A 13378-nucleotide genomic window follows, 5' to 3' on the forward strand; every position below is an offset into this window, starting at 1 on the left:
TGTCAGGAAATGCTTGCAGACAGATCAGTAGGACTTTTGGTTTGTAATGTTAGCTTCAAAGTTTATTTTGAAGTGAAAGCAATGCTTTGCCTTTACATTAGAATAACATTTTATTTGTGTATTTATAAACTATAAAAAATCTTGTCTAAATATCTGACTGTTATCAGCATTGCCGCTCCATGACTCCATTTCTCCCACGCTCTCGAAATGTAGTCTCTGCATCTGTCATCTGTTCAGTATTCTCTCATGTCTTTCCCCCGGATCTGTATTGTGTCTTTCCCACCCACACAATATCCCCCCGTACCCCTTTCTAAGCACCTCATTGTCTATAATTCATCGGCAATCAAAAGTCAGATTCATATTCAAGGAAGCGTAAATTGGCACGACCTCTGATTCTCAATCCCTTTCTCTCAGCGGGTTTATAGCTTTCAATTATTTTCTTTTTCCTCAGTTGTTTAAAGTGATGTTTCATTAAGGGTCTGTCGTTTCCACTGCCAAGGTTTCTGTGCTGGAGTTTCTTTTTTAATTTGAGTCAAAATGAATCACAATACAAACGCTGAATGGAAATGACACATTCAATGAACTTTCCTTAGTATTAGAAAAATAGTTTCTCTGCTGCTGCGGGAAAGTGTTGTTTCTGAAGGAATGGTGCGATACTGGTGGAAACATACTTTAAAGTGGACCTATCATGCTATATTTGAATAATATATTGTAGGGCCATACCTATATAAAACATGTCTGCACATTTTCTTTTTCAAAATACCAAACAGATCATGCATTTTAGCCATGCCTCATTTCGCTCCATTTGCTCTTTTTTAGTCCTGTTTTTGTAAGGGCTGATTCTGTGAGAAGTCTTCTTCGCTGCTTTTGTGGCAGACTACAGCACCACCTACAGGCCTGGCATATGTACTACAGCGTCTCCAGCGTTTTCGAACGGCAATGGCCGTGGATGTCTCCTCCTGATAGGTGGAGAGTTGCCCATATAGGCGGAGCTCCTCGTTCTTGACGTCAGAGTTATTTCAAATCTGTATCAGTCTGTATAAGATCCGTTGCAGCCCTGTTTTTAGAGATTTGGGTATGGAGGAAAAGAGAGAAGGTTGTGTTTTGGTGAGTGCCCTGACACACCGGGGACACATATTCATGTATAAAAGACGTACAAAAGTGCATTTTGCATGATAGGTCCCCTTTAAATGACATATAGTACATTTGTCAGTAAAATATATGGCTAATTGCAGGTCGCAGGAGTATCCTTTATAGCAGTGGTCACCAACCTTTTTAAGCCCAAGATCACCGACCTCGGCCTAGGTGAAAGGCGAGATCTACCTATTGCAGAATTGAGTGAAAAAGACGGCCCAGACAGTGCTTCCAATTTGAGGCCTTTTATATAGTCTAATTGCATCTGAGTTTTTTTTATTTTATTTAAAAAAAAATGTTAACCTTTATTTAACCAGATAAAAAGCATTGAGATAAAATCTCATTTGCAATGTTACACATAACACATAACACAAACATATAAAATACAGAGAACATAACTATGGATACCTCTCTCAGCACCCATATGAAACAGAACTGTAAACAGATTTTCTTTTTCTTTATGGATATTTTACAAATCACTCCCCTTTTAAACTGTATATTCCATATATTATTTCATACCTGTTTTTCATTTATTCTCTTATTGTTTGTATAACTATAATGATCATGCCGCGGAAATAATCTTTTGAATAATTTGTGAAAAAACCGTTCTAAACACTCAGAGTCCTTTAGCTCACCTGAGCCCCTCAGTCTGACAGGGGAGGACTCTCCTCCAGCTTGTTGTGGAAACAGCTCCTTATGTCCGTTAGTGCAGCTAGCTAACCAGATGCTAACATCACGGTCCCCGCTAGCACCGGTCCCTCTCTCTCCCTCTCTCTCCCTCTCTCTATCACACTAAATGCGCTATTGCCACACACACACAGATCCGAGCTTGAATGACACAAGCACACGTGTATTTCCATGCAACTCTCTGATTGGTCTGGTGACTTGCCTCTGTTGCATTCACTGAGCACGGGAAATTGCAGTACTGCCGTCCTCTCTTGTGTCATGATGAGGTTCACGTAAAGCACGGTTAATGTATTATATTATTGAGGTGTCTCAAATATACGTCAATCAAGTGGCACCTGCTAACGGGGTGGTGGATGATAGGTTTACATCTAAAAACGTATTTTTCAAACATTATTATTTTTATTTTATTTTTATTTATTTTGTTACTTTTTTTTTTAACGGTCCGCGATGTGGTGCAGGTAGATCGCGACTGGTTGGCGACCACTGCTTTATAGCCTTGACGTTATTTAAATTAATGCAAATTAATGAATGAAGCTATTTTACTTCAACCAAAGAGGTTATGATTTCCATTTCGGGTTTGTTTGTTTGTTTTTTGGGTGGTTTGTTTGGCTGTATGTTACAAATTCTACATGAAATACTGCCCAATGTTCACGAAACTTGGTGGAATGGGTGAAGAATTGGCTAAGGAGAAAATGAGAGTTTGGAGGTGGACACACACATCATTTTCTTCACCTATGGAAACAGCCTTGGCAGAGGTCTTCCTGCTCCCATTCTAGTGTATTTGTTTGTGTTCTGGTTATAGGAGAAACAACACTTGTTCGAGGATAACAATCCAATTGAGAGAAGAGGTGACATATTTTCTTTCCTGAGCTACAAATCAGCTGCAAACTATTTCTAAAATTAGCGTTATATATAAACATATATTTGATTTCCCTATATATTTGATCATCTATTGTCTCTTCATTTTCCAATCTATTGTCAGTTTGCTCTTGTTTTAATTTGTCACATTAGCATTTGTACTTTTCTAGAGCAATTGCAGCTGCATGTTGAGTATGAAAATGCCACGTACATTAATATAGTACTATTATTTGTAATGTTTTATGATTCTTTAAATTAATATTTAAGAAACGCATTTATTTGACACAAAAGGGGTAACAACAGATTCCCTTATATAATACATTCAAATATGTATGTCTTCATGACCATTCTTATCTAATACTCACAATTTGTTGTCAATGATATGTTGTCATGTTTGCTTCTCCGTCTCTGCGCCCCGTCTTGATCCACCCTCTCGTGTGTCTGGCTCTCTTTCACCTCCCATTTGATCCTCCCTCCGAGACAACATTGACTTCTGTGTACTTGGAGCTTGTATCTATTTGCATGACTCAGTCTGAGGGTGAGTTCTACCCGTGTTTCTTATTGTCTTTGTACCGCAATGCACTGCTGCCATTAATTATGAAGTCCCAAATGGATTTCCTATACACTCCGTGTCACACGCACTAGTACAAACGAAGACAGAGTGTGTGTGTGTGTGTGTGTGTGTGTGTGTGTGTGTGTGTGTGTGTGTGTGTGTGTGTGTGTGTGTGTGTGAGCATGCATTGTTGTGTGTGCGTTGCATGCTCTTTTGGCCAAGTGGGACAATCTGTCAATCAAACTGGATACGAGATTTGTCAGTGAAACAAGGCACTTTCCAAGACAGGCAGATGATGTGTGTGTGTGCTGAATCATGTGTGTATATATATGTGTGTATACGTGCTTGCTTGCAAATCTGCATACCTGTAATTGATGTTAAGTAACTTATGATATACTGTATATTGATGTGTGGGTTGTGTGTGTGAGTGTGCATTTGGCAGTTGATTCTTATAGCAAGAAACATAAAAGAAAGTGACAGACAGTACACCCCCTCCACACACACACACACACACACACACACACACACACACACACACACACACACACACACACACACACACACACACACACACACACACACACACACTACACACACACACACACACACACACCACACACACACACACACACACACACACACACACACACACACACACACACCCACACACACACACACACACACACACACACACACACACACACACACACACACACACACACACACACACACAATTCTACCCAAAGATAGACCTGACAGCTCTCTTTCTTCTACGGGTAATATGTATTCCTCCCTCTTTCCATATCTCTTATTCCCTTAAGTGTTGCCCTTTCACTGTATTCTTTCTTTCCTTTTGAATGCTCTCTTCAATTCTGCTTTTAGGCATAGCGCAAAATATAAAAATAGATAAGGAGGAGTAATCAGTAAGACAGCTTAGGTTTAAACAAACACTTCTTAAATACCGTATATACACAAGGAAGTCTGTAGAAAACAGTTTCATAACATTTTTTAAATGCGGCAAGGATGAGATGTTAAACACGAAAGTCAGTTAGCATATTAGCACGGCAGGTATATCCTGTTTTTAGATTGGGTTATACATTTCATAAAAATAAAGTCAGTCCTTAACACAAGGTTCAAATATTTTAACTTTTGTCAGTAAATAGTCCCTTCTAAATGTTGAAGATTGTACGTCTCTTAAAGATAGCGATGCTAACAGGTGGCTAAATGTGGTTAATAAACGTGGTCGTTTAGCGAAATTATAGCTTTTTCTTCAGACAATTGAAATAAAGTTTAAAATCATAAAAGTGGTGTACATCTATGCGGAATAACTTGCTATTACAAACTTCTCCTTTGATAAGCTTATTAGCTGCATAAATATGAAATCCAATGGAAAAATGCCATTGGCTTTCTGTCAAGTGTGAATTGTCAACTTTTGGGTTGGACTGCAAAAAAATTTCCCTGAGGCACTCTCATATTTAAACAAATATTAGTGTACAAATAAAATAATGCATATAAAACCCTTTTAAATGTATTAATTGATTCAGTAAATAAAGTTTTACAATTATTTGAGGAAGAAGTAGTAGGGTTTTCATTTCCCAGTGCTTTGCCTCGCACTCTTTCCCATCTAGCATCAATTGTTATTCCTCCTGACTTTCATTCTCAATCCGTCTGTTTTCGTTTGCCTTCAAACCTTTTTCAATTTTCTCAATTTCATCCAGTCTTTATTCACTTCTCCATCTTCTGTTTGTCTTTCCATCTCCCTCGTTCACCTACCTTCTGTGCTGCATTCACCTAATCCCTAAGGACAACATTCCTATTTCGTAAGCCATTTCTTCTCTGTTTGTGCACGTCTGTGTGTGTGTGTGTGTGTGTGTGTCTGTGTGTGCTTGTGTGTGTGTGTGTGTGTGTGTGTGTGTGTGTGTGTGTGTGTGTGTGTGTGTGTGTGTGTGTGGTGTGTGTGTGTGTGTGTGTGTGTGTGTGTGTGTGTGTGTGTGTGTGTGTAGGACCCTCGTGACAGTGATGTGCGTCACTGGGGAATCTTTCTTTGGGTCAGCTGACTCAAAACAACCCGAACTCATTGGCTAATGACCAAGGCCATTATTCCCTAAAAAGTCAAGTGACAAATTGACTCCCCTGTTAAACGCACATGCGGTTTAATGTATAGTCATGCATCTTGTGTGAACTCTGAGAAGAGCCATCACCGCATTATGTTGGTCTTTTTCTGCTTCTTTTTTTCACCCTCCATTGAAACACTCATGATCATCCATTGACCTGACTGGCTTCTTTGTTGGTAATGTGTCCAAAATATTAGCACCTTGCAGCAATGGATGACAAGCTCATTTGTTCTGCTATTGTGTGGCTGTTTGTATGCCTGGAGAAGTGAATTCCCCCAAGGCTTTCTCACCGTTACATTTCCACTTTTCTGCAACACCTTTGACCTCACAGTGAGTAACCAGCAACTGGCTAAATGACGGAGCTAAATCACACAGAAACACACTTTACATCTTACCCTAATGACCCATGGACTACTAGATCACCCATGGAAGACTAAATCACAGAAAACAACCATCAAAGACAAATACAAACAAGTTTAAGATGCTAACAAGTTAAGCCACTGGCTTTGTAAGTGAATATATTTGATGTTACAAAAGCAGAAGAAAAACTTCCAATAACAGCGCATAGAAGACAATTTGAACACAAAGAAGGTGACATTTCTGAGTTGAGGGTTATAAGAGCAGCTAAGGTTGATAAAAAAGAGGAGCATAGAACAATATGTCAGCCACTTTTTGAGAAAAGGTCACAGCGAACAAAAAGAGTAGGCCTGAACAGTATAATAAAGAAGAAGGTACTCACCGAGCTGACTGCGCCTCTGAGCGTAGGCTACGACCACCGCGGCCAGAACTACACAGCACAACGATGTCACAAGGTTTGCCATCTGTAGACACACACAGAGCAAAATCATCAGGGTCAGCGCGTGCGAGAGTCGGTGAGCGAGTGTGTCCGCCTGACGTCCTGATTGACAGACAGACCCATAGACGCCTACACCAGCATGGAGGAGATGGAGAGATAGCTGCTTTCTGTCCTCTCTCTGTATCTCTCCTTTCACCGTTATGATCCCTTCTGTGGCCTCTCTGATATTCCTTCTCCTGCCAACTCGTCAAACTCCCTTATTTCTTTACTTTTTCTCTCACTGTTGTTATCCTCTCCACTGTATAACCTCTCTCTCTCTTTCTCCTTCTGTTTATGTGTCTCTTCCTTTCTGGTCATCAGCCAAATGGGTCCATCCTCTCTGGGATGGGCTCTGGCCAGCAGCTCTTAAAGGTATAGCACACTGTAAACAAACACAGATTTTAAGTAGAACAACATGCCGTCAACTCATTGTTGCCTTGCTTGAAAACACGTTTATAACCTGAAAATGTTATTTTTAAGTAGGAAGTGCGTGTTTATTAAGGGTTAGGTAAGACAGAGGAGGAGAAAGGCGTTTCATGTTTCATCGTACTTTTGTCTCTTCTTGAGCTCCTTCTTCTTTTACTTTCTTGCATTTGTTCCTTATTCAATTTTAAAAAGGAATAATTCAACATGTTGGCAAATACATGAGTTTGCTTTATTTTGGTCCAGCATTTTGTGAAACATCTATTTTGCTTCCTTGTTGAGATGAGTAAACAGATGCAACTCCAACGTCTCTGTTGTGAATATGACACAATCGCTAGCCATCTGGCGGACCTACTGTATCTTAGCATAAAAACTGGTTAGCCATGCTCTGTGTTTAGCTAACTAAATCCACTTTACAACTGAGCCAAAGCTTACTTAGTAACTCCTAATATGTCATTTGTATGATCCGCACAACAAGCACATTTAAAAAAAAAAATGAAGTAGCATTTATTTGGCTTTAAATGCCACACTTTGTGTTGGTCCAAACCAGTTTCAAGACAACCAGCAGTAAGCTTCATATCTAGCAGAACAGATATCAATGGTGCATCCCTATCCCACTCAACTCTTGGCATGAAGGCTATTACGCACATTTCCCACACATTCAACTTTTCTTAAATATGGAAATGTTGAAGTTTGTTAGCTAGTACATCTGTGTAGCATGTTGTTCTAATGGAGAGGTGACTAGATACAGTTTGTGCGCACAGCAAAAGACTGATTAACAAGCTTATTAACGGTGATTAACAAGCTTCAGACTCGATTGAAAAACAAACATTTTTAACGACTCGCTTCCACTAGAAGGTCAGCTACGACATAAGTGCACCATGGGAGCTCAAAGTGGTTCACCATCGTGTCCAAGGACACTTCAGTAGTGTGGATGCCTGCCAACAAAAAGACTTGAACCCAGATCCTTCCATTAAAGTATGGCCTCTCCTTCATGTCCTCCACTCTGTAAGAGAGCCAGCTGTCTCTCCTTTACCCGACGGCAAAGGTTGTCTCAGGGTCTGCTCGCAGCTGAGTAAGGTGTGTGTGTCTGCATGTGGAGAACAGTGAGCGCTTCCAAACAGAGGCGAAGAGGGGAAAGTGAATTTCCTTGTTCTTTTGAAGCAAGTCTCCAGCTGTTATAAACCGCTGTCATCTTCCATTACCTCTTGCTCTTTGTTTAGCATCACAGCTAGCTTTTTTCTGTGTTCCTTCGACTCTTTTCCACTTTTCTTCTTCTGCCATATCACACTCTTCCTCACTCTGTATCCATGTGTCTCTTTCCCTAAGGTGATGTCCTGCACATCTCTATTTGTAATGGTTGAACAAGAATACACCATGTTTAAACAACTCGGGAAGATAGGAACATATCTGGAAATATCACAGAGAGACGTTCAAGAACATTAAAAAGCTTTTACAGTACCACTAACATGTCACAAGGCAATACAACTCAGAGATATTTAAGAACTAGAGAATGGACGACAAATCAAATCATGTTTTTAAAAAAGTATAAAAAAATCAAGCTCTTGTACTTTGTTTTCTGAAACTGCAAAACTTTAACATGTACATGTTAAGTCACATCAATTGAGTATGTCACACAAACGTCCATTTGTCTTACAGACATTTAGATATTTTGTCTGTCTTATTGACAAGACACCAGTATTTGAGAGACAAAAGTGTCACCCAGCAGAGGTACACATATAAACCATAGATACTGATACATGTTGTGCATTCTTCAGTCAGCTGTTATATCACAGTATGTTCAGTTTACCTGTATCTGGAAAACAATATATGTAAATGTACCGGGGGGAGAGAAACTCCCTCTGGAGGGAACTTTGGGATTTCAGCCTTTGCACACCAATGAAATGCTCAAATACCTAAAGTATATAACACACTTCAGGAAAGGGAAAACCAGAAAAAAGCATACAAGGGGCCCTTTAACCTGAAATGTAGAACTGCTCCAAAATTAAATATCAAGTGGCGTTAAATGGCATTTACTGATTCTGAAACGCTAGATTATATCGGATATATTTTTAGCATAACAACAAAGCATTTTAAGAAGCAAACTATCTCTGAGGCTTAAAAATCAACAATAAAGACTTTGTATTCCACATCTCAGTTTTTATGGGTCTGATTGTTTGTACTGGGACTCTTTCAAGGGAAAAAAGTCTTTTTTGACTTTATAATATATTAAAGAGTGTTTTTGCACCTGTGATTCAAAAGTTTGCATGCGTGCATGTGATTGAGAGATAGACTGAGTGTGTGCGCGCTTGTGTTTCTATTTGTTTGAGTGAGTGATTGGCAGCTCATGTGTATTTCATCTGAGCAGATATTGAGGAGAGTGACAGGGGGTGAAATTAAAATTGCATCCCTTGTCAGATCCTCACAATCCCCATCTCTGCTCTTCAAGTGCAGGTTTCAAAATCCAAATAATGTGTGTGTTTGCATGCATTTTGGATTCTCTGGGTGTGTGTGTGTGTTTGTGTGCTTGAAACTGTGGGGGTGTTTAGCCTGTCTATCAGCAGACAATACAGTTTTGATATGTGACAGCTTCAGATCGCTCATATAATGACAGCCCACAGGCGGTTAGCGCTGCAATCACACAAACTCAATATGAACCCTCCTCCCTGTTTCCACCCATTTGTTCCTTTCTTTTTCTTCTCCTCCTTCTTCTTCCATATTTATTTATTCATTTCTTCGTGAAGGGGGTAAAGGGCTGAATAGGCGTGATTCTTTTTGGCTGCTTAATTAAAATATATAATTCATCGCTGCGTCAAATTATTTTTGCCTCCGCGTCTTTTGTGGAGTCCGATTTGGGAACATTTGCATTTAAATTGGAAAGCCAGGAGGGAAATACACTAGGCGGGCCTGGGTGCATGTCGGTGTGGAAGAGAATATAAAAGGCATCCTTCCTTCTCTTAAAGAAATGCACACTCTCCTTCTTTTGGTCTACTTTCTCTCACAATGGTTCACAATCACACGGTTACATGGGTTTGGCCAAATGGCACAAGGGAACATCCAGTAATGGAAACTTGGACATGTTACCCTTTAAATAACAACTGTGTGTCCACTTATAGTCATATGTTTAATGGGTACATCTCCTTTTAAGTCCATTATCCCAAAACCAAAACGGCCACATTCCCCTGTGACGGCAAAGTGTCTTAAATAGAAAATGTCTGGAGAGAAAAAATAGAAAAAGGAGTAATAAATTAGCTTTGATTTAAAGCTTGAGTGGAGTTTTTACATCCTTTGGGAACATTAACAATAGCTTTTAAATATACAATAGAAGCTAACAATAGATGACTCATATCAGTCGTAATCAGCATACTATATTTATCCCTGGGGAAATTGGGTTTTGTGACAATTGCTCTATTTAAGAATAAAATAAAAGTTCAAAATAATTTAACAAAAACAGATATATAATCATTTAAAAAAATATATAATACAACAAAAAATATATAATATAAAACAGTTAAAGATGTAAACATATAGAATCAAACTAAATAAAAGCATGTATATAGACATAATAATGTAAGTGCAATGTAAACAATGCATCTTAAATGTTGTTGAGGATGCCAACAGCAGGAAACTGTGTGGGCAGAGCTTTGTTTCAAAGTGAGATACCCATCATGTAAAAATTACTCCTGCTTAATATATAAACACTTTATTTAATTGTGAAAGGTTAGGGAAATATCTTATTCAGTTAGCCTTTTTACTGAATTGAGATGTATGGACAGGCAGTTCTATGATGCCGAGACAGTGGTGCATTATCCTGCTGGGACGTAATTGGAGGTTGCCTGTTGTTATGATACGGAAAGCAGTGTGCCTGGCACCATAGAGCATGTTACAAGTCTGTCAAATCACACCTTTCTCCGCCTGCTTGCTCTGTGTACTAACTCACAGCGGCACTACCCACCATCTGGAGGAATGGGCCATGCATATAAACAGGAAATAGTTCCCTAATATGGCAGGCAAGGAGGGTACAAAACAGGCAGCCACACACCATTCCTGAAGCTTAAACTTCTCCTCAAGGAGTAGACTCTTCCAATTAGAAAGTGTTTCAAAGACACGCAGAATCATGCCACTGTGATGCAACACATCAGGAAAACTTGCCAAGGACAAGGAGGAAGGGCGAATAACTCTCTTTCAGGGAAATGTCACCAAAATGAAAAGTAGAACCTTGAAAGTTTAAAGTAAGGCATCCTGTCCAGGGGGTAATCCTACATCAAAAGGATCCTCTGTGCAGATAGAAGACCCCTGTCCGGTGCAACACTCGATGAACCGACTCACTTTTGACATGTTCGTCCTACCTGGGGGCAATGATACACATGCAATGCTTTTTACTAAGGAAATGAAGATAAGCAATTGTGTCGGATAGTTTTCTTTCCAGTTTCAGTTTACAGTAAGACCTCCTTCTAAAGTAGACTGTGCCTATCAATATATATATATTTTTTTAAAGGTAATTTGTGGTCCGCAACTTCTTAACAATACTACATAGATTTTCACATATTCACATTTCATATTGAATTGACACAAGTAGAAGTGAAAAATAAGATGGATATATTGTATAGAAATAGTGAAAAGAGTGTCTAGTTTGTTTTCCTTTTTCTTAAAATGTTTTGGCACAATTTAATATACAACAGGTGTCGTAAAAACATAACAAATGTACATGGTTAATAAGCAGTATGTGGGAAATGGAATGAAGTACAATTTCCTTTTTGGAAAAAAAAAGAAGAAAATACTTAAAATGTTGTGATCCTTTTTTATTACGCAACGCTTCAGGAGATAATTAACATTTAGCTCTCCCCAACGGTGCCTGTAGAGTAAATGTTAATGAGTTTACTGTGCTGTGACCCAGACGGCCATAATAAGAGGAGAAATGGGTTCTGGGCACCTCATCCATCAATAACTGTCCTGCAGGTGATCCTTTTCGACCAAACACGTAATCACGCCTAACTGTGGCCACTGAAACCTTTAATGTCACGATCCCTATCCAATAATACAACTTCCTCATTCCCATAATGCTTCTCTTTTGCTTGCCAACTCTCATCAATCATACAGGATTGCTGCAGATTAGCCACAAGCGCTGAGGTGATGGCGGTGGAGGCAGGCGAGCGTCGGGTGTGATAGTGTGGCCGCTGGCATTTCGGGTACAACACAAACACACACACACACACACACACACACACACTGATGTGGACAGTTTTGTTGCAGCGTGTTGATAGCTAGACGGCTTTGACCTTTTCCAGTCTCTCCGGCAGTAATTGCTCGCTAAAGACAACGTAGAACGTGACTCATGGGGTAGCAAGGGGTCGCACAAACACCCGTAAACACACACACAGACTTGCATGTGGATGACGGTACTTGGCTCCAAGTGATACATTTGGCCATTGATCACATGTGACTGCTCTCAGCTGGCTGAGATTTAGGAAGTCTGAACACATCAGCTACTATGCATCATGAATCCTTTCGGGTAAAGGTCCCACATCACACAGCTGCAGATATCTAACCTGCGATAGATTTAGTAGCCAGTTCACAAACTACCCCCCTCCTAGGGCAGTCTTTGGCTTCTCGGGCTGTGTCGGATAATCTATGGGTAGTATTCTGTTTGTAGCCTTTATTTAACCAGGTGAAGCCCCTTGAGATCAAAAGACCTCTTTTTCAAAGGTGACCTGCAGGACATTAGTTACACATGTAACATAAAAACAACAGAACAACAATAAGGATGACAACACAATACAACATAATGTGCAGGGTACAGTTACAAACTCTATTTACAGTGACAGGTACCATGAGTATCAAACAGCATGTCACCCAGCTGAGTTATTCGAGCACGGACTTTAATTAATGTTAAAGCCTAATATAATTAAACATGGCAGACTGGGTCATTGACTTGGCTCGATGCCTAAACACTGGCAGGGCCTTATGTCAGGTAGCAAATCTCATATGAGTGCTGATGGTGTGGGGATTTTTTTTTGTATTTGAGCATGGATGTGTGTGTATGGGAGTGTATGTGTGTGAGAGTGTTTTTGTCTCCACGCAGCCATCTGGACCTCCTTGTGTGTGTAGAAGTAGATATAGGTGGTTAGAAAGCTCTGGAAAAACACTGTGTTACCTCCAGCCCTCTCACCTCTGAACTCTATAAGTGTATCAAAGCTAAGAAAACAGAGCACTTTGTGTGTCTGTGTGTGTGAGTGTGTGTCAGCATTCTTAAAGTCTATGAGGCTTTGAATGATGGGTGTAGACTCCCCTGTGTGAAGGAAGGGAGCCTCCAGGAGCTGTGCAGCATGTGTGTGTGTGTGTGTATGTGTATGTGTGTGTGTGTGTGTGTGTGTGTGTGTGTGTGTGTGTGTGTGTGTGTGTGATGTACGGACTGTGATGAGCCGAACAGAGGTGTTTTTGCAGGGAGTTAATCAGAAACAGAGTTGAGGGCTTGCCCACGGTGTATGAAACACACACAAACATACATATGTATGTATGCACACACACACACACACACACACACACACACACACACACACACACACGCACGTGTACACACACACGTGTACACACACAAACACATATGTATGCACACACACACACACACACACACAAACACACATATGTATGCACACACACACACACAAACACACATATGTATGCACACACACACACAAACACACATATGTATGCACACACACACGCTGCCTTACCTTTCCCTAATTCAATACTATCGACCTTAACCTTCTGTTA

At 40.0% G+C, this 13378-nt stretch overlaps 1 protein-coding gene across 4 annotated transcripts in view; it reads right to left on the minus strand.

Annotated features, from left to right (window-relative positions):
- The window catches only part of cntfr (ciliary neurotrophic factor receptor), a 259028-nt gene that overhangs the window by 156369 nt on the left and 89281 nt on the right, over nucleotides 1-13378 (minus strand). For 2 of the 4 annotated variants that reach the window (XM_034229505.1, XM_034229504.1), the window contains one exon: nucleotides 6086-6167. In XM_034229505.1, coding sequence (XP_034085396.1) covers nucleotides 6086-6167 — 82 coding nt within the window. Of the gene's footprint in view, nucleotides 1-6085; nucleotides 6459-13378 lie in introns of those variants that run through there. The other 2 variants (XM_034229503.1, XM_034229502.1) reach the window with 1 other exon arrangement.

The sequence above is a fragment of the Gymnodraco acuticeps genome, unplaced genomic scaffold, assembly GCF_902827175.1.
Source record: "Gymnodraco acuticeps unplaced genomic scaffold, fGymAcu1.1, whole genome shotgun sequence".
In the NCBI taxonomy this organism is placed as follows: domain Eukaryota; kingdom Metazoa; phylum Chordata; class Actinopteri; order Perciformes; family Bathydraconidae; genus Gymnodraco; species Gymnodraco acuticeps.